The sequence below is a fragment of the Otolemur garnettii genome, unplaced genomic scaffold, assembly GCF_000181295.1.
Source record: "Otolemur garnettii isolate 467f Iridium unplaced genomic scaffold, OtoGar3 scaffold00004, whole genome shotgun sequence".
NCBI lineage: Eukaryota > Metazoa > Chordata > Mammalia > Primates > Galagidae > Otolemur > Otolemur garnettii.
The window spans coordinates 12,493,682-12,496,492 of NW_003852399.1; the positions used below are offsets into that span (position 1 = coordinate 12,493,682).

Here is a 2,811-nt window from a genome sequence, read left to right on the forward strand (position 1 = left end):
AAAAAAAAAAAAAAAAAATTTTTTTTTTTTTGGCACTGTTCCCTCAAAAAATAATAATAATAAGGTAGCTTATTATGACCAGGAAGCATTTCTTCGTGAAACCTTTTCTAAAATGATAATATTTGTAAATATTTTAACTAAATATGTAAACCATTAGACCAAAAGTCTGAATAGCATTCAGGAGAGTACTTTTCTTGCAGTTATCCTGAAAAAGCAGAACAGTGTTGGCATTTTATGAAACTCCTTTGTATGTCTAGACGTTCTTATTTGGGTTGAATAAATGTAATGTATTGAATCATTAAATTTTTTGAGCCGTTGTGGAGAATCAGTTGTCACTTACACTTTAATGTACCCTTCATAGACAGGGTATCTAAGCATCTGTAAAAAAACAGGCAAGTTGCTCAGGGTTTCCCAAAATAGATTCAAAGGATAGTTGACATTTGAAGAAATCATTTTCTCTTTAAAAACCGTAAGTGCTAAATTTTACTATTGTATCACATTAGATGTCCAAAGAAATCAGTTATTTCTAAGTCAGAACAACTTTGCTTATTTTTCTTTTGATTTTAGATGTAATGATAATCTAAACCATACTAAGCTTTCGTCCTTTCCTTCATGATTAACTTGAGAATCACTCAGATACTATTCCAAAAAGTCCAATATTAGCCCTCAGCAGAGAATATATAGTGTCCTTTTTCCAGTAACCAAAATTGGCTTGTCCTTTAATTCATTCCTCTTTTGGTTTTATTTCAGCGAGCTCTTGCTAAAACTGGAGCTGAATCTATCAGTTTGCTTGAGTTATGTCGAAACACAAACAGAAAGCAAGCTGCAGCAAAGTTCTACAGCTTCTTGGTTCTTAAAAAGCAGCAAGCTATTGAGCTAACACAGGAAGAACCATACAGCGACATCATCGCCACACCTGGACCAAGGTTCCATATTATATGAGGAGCTAGAAGCATTATAGCTAGTGTTCATTTCACTAGTGCGTACAACTTGCCCCCATGTGTAGGGCACACAGAACCTTTCAAGAAAATTTAGATGTTCGTCTGTACAAAGTCTTTGCCTTTTTCTTTCCTCATTTTTCCCAGCATTTTTAATGTATCGATTTCATCTTTAAGGGAAACTGATTATATGCGTTGTGTTCTGATGGAGAAAACAGCACCCCAAGGACTCAGAAGACTTATTTTAACAGTTCAGAACAGATGTGTGCAATATTGGTGCATGTAATAATGTTGAGTAGCAGTCAAAAGTCATGGTTTTTATCTTGTTCTCTGTTACTACATTGAAAAGAACCCGTCTGGGAAAAAAGCCTGACAGTTTAAGAGCTATGGGCTGAGTTTTTGACAGGGGAAAACACAATGTCTTTCCATCAGTAACAACAGCAAATATTTTTATTAACCACTGTATTTAGGGATGGTACCTGAAACATCAGAGGTAATCCTCTTAATAGTGTTTTAAGCTGTAATTCCATAATGAGCAAGGGTGTACGTGAAATTGTGTTGTGGCTGGCCCCCTTCAACTATAAAAAGATAGGACTGACTTGGTGTAAAGTGGTCTATTTTGTAAATCATTCCATTTGAGTCTTTCTGATGAACTTTGCTATCCTGAAATCTGTTATTTTAGTGAGGCTCCAAAATGAGCAGGAATAGGCTTAATTAGAGTAGAATGACTATTAAAAAACATTTATACCTTTCCAAGAGCTACAAATCAGAGTTCTAAAAGAAGTTTGGATGTATTTGAGTATTCAGATCATGAAAATAAAAATCACCTTGCCTACTAAAAGGACAGAGTGATGGGAAATTATACACCTGGTTGACTTAACCTTTAAGCAGACAATGCTGTAAAAACTAATGGCTTCTCTGATATTTATTATAAATTCTAATACTGATCTCTTTCCAATGCTGCACACTCCTGCGTGTTTGGAACTTTATTTTAATAGCTTTGCAACTGAAATCCTGTATCCAGTTTCCTGTAATTTAGTTGAAGAAAAATACAGCTCCAAATAAGGGTTTTATTATTAACAGACCAGATAGTACCAGAAATCATGTGACAATTATGATTGTCAAAACATGTCTTAACTTTTTAGGACAAAATTAACAATGAAAGTTCTAGCTTAAGTGTTGGCACTTTTGTGGGAAAAATCATTTTTAAAACTCAGAAATCAGTGTATACCCAGTAATTTTAAATTATGTGAAATGTTTTAAATTTGTGAACTCGTAATTACTGTTTTAATGATTCAGTTTCTTGAGAGTAATAATTGTATAAAATGCTGTTGCATCTTGATTTTCAATATGACGTGCCTGTAAACCATGGATCTCCTCCCTTTGTACAAAGACATTGTAGATAATTGAATGTTTGATTATAGAAAGGTCATTAGTTTCTTGTTACACATTTTGTTAGTCTGGTTTTTGTTGCTTATCGGGTTTAATATTCTTGAAAATAGTTGATGCTATGTTATGTATAACTTTTCTAATAAAAGTTGTGTTATAAGCTGTAAATTTTGGAGTATTGGTTATTCATTTGGTGGTGTTCACCAGGGGAAGTTAACTGAAAAAGTTAAAAACCACCTTTTATTTGCCTTATCTAGAATAATTATCCATACAAATAAATTTTTCAAAAGAAGTCTTAGAAAGGTAGCTTGTGTCTAACCTTTCTTAGTAGTGATCTGCAATTTTTAACAAGTGTATACGTTGTTATAATGTATATTCAGTTTAAAATGAAACTAACAGATGTCTGGTGGTGAGGAAGCTTTGGGGCATGGATATATCTTTGTCACTGCCAGGGAAATAAAAACCATGAAATGCCTGTGGTGTC

At 33.4% G+C, this 2,811-nt stretch overlaps 1 protein-coding gene across 1 annotated transcript in view; it reads left to right on the top strand.

The window, feature by feature from the left end:
• Positions 1–2,495, top strand: part of RAD21 (RAD21 cohesin complex component) — a 33,941-nt gene extending 31,446 nt beyond the window's left edge. Inside the window, exon 13 of the mRNA XM_023518194.1 lies at positions 751–2,495. Within this exon, the coding sequence (XP_023373962.1) occupies positions 751–942 (192 nt within the window). The 3' untranslated portion in view covers positions 943–2,495. The remainder of the gene's footprint in view (positions 1–750) is intronic.
• The last annotated feature ends 316 nt before the right edge of the window (positions 2,496–2,811 follow it).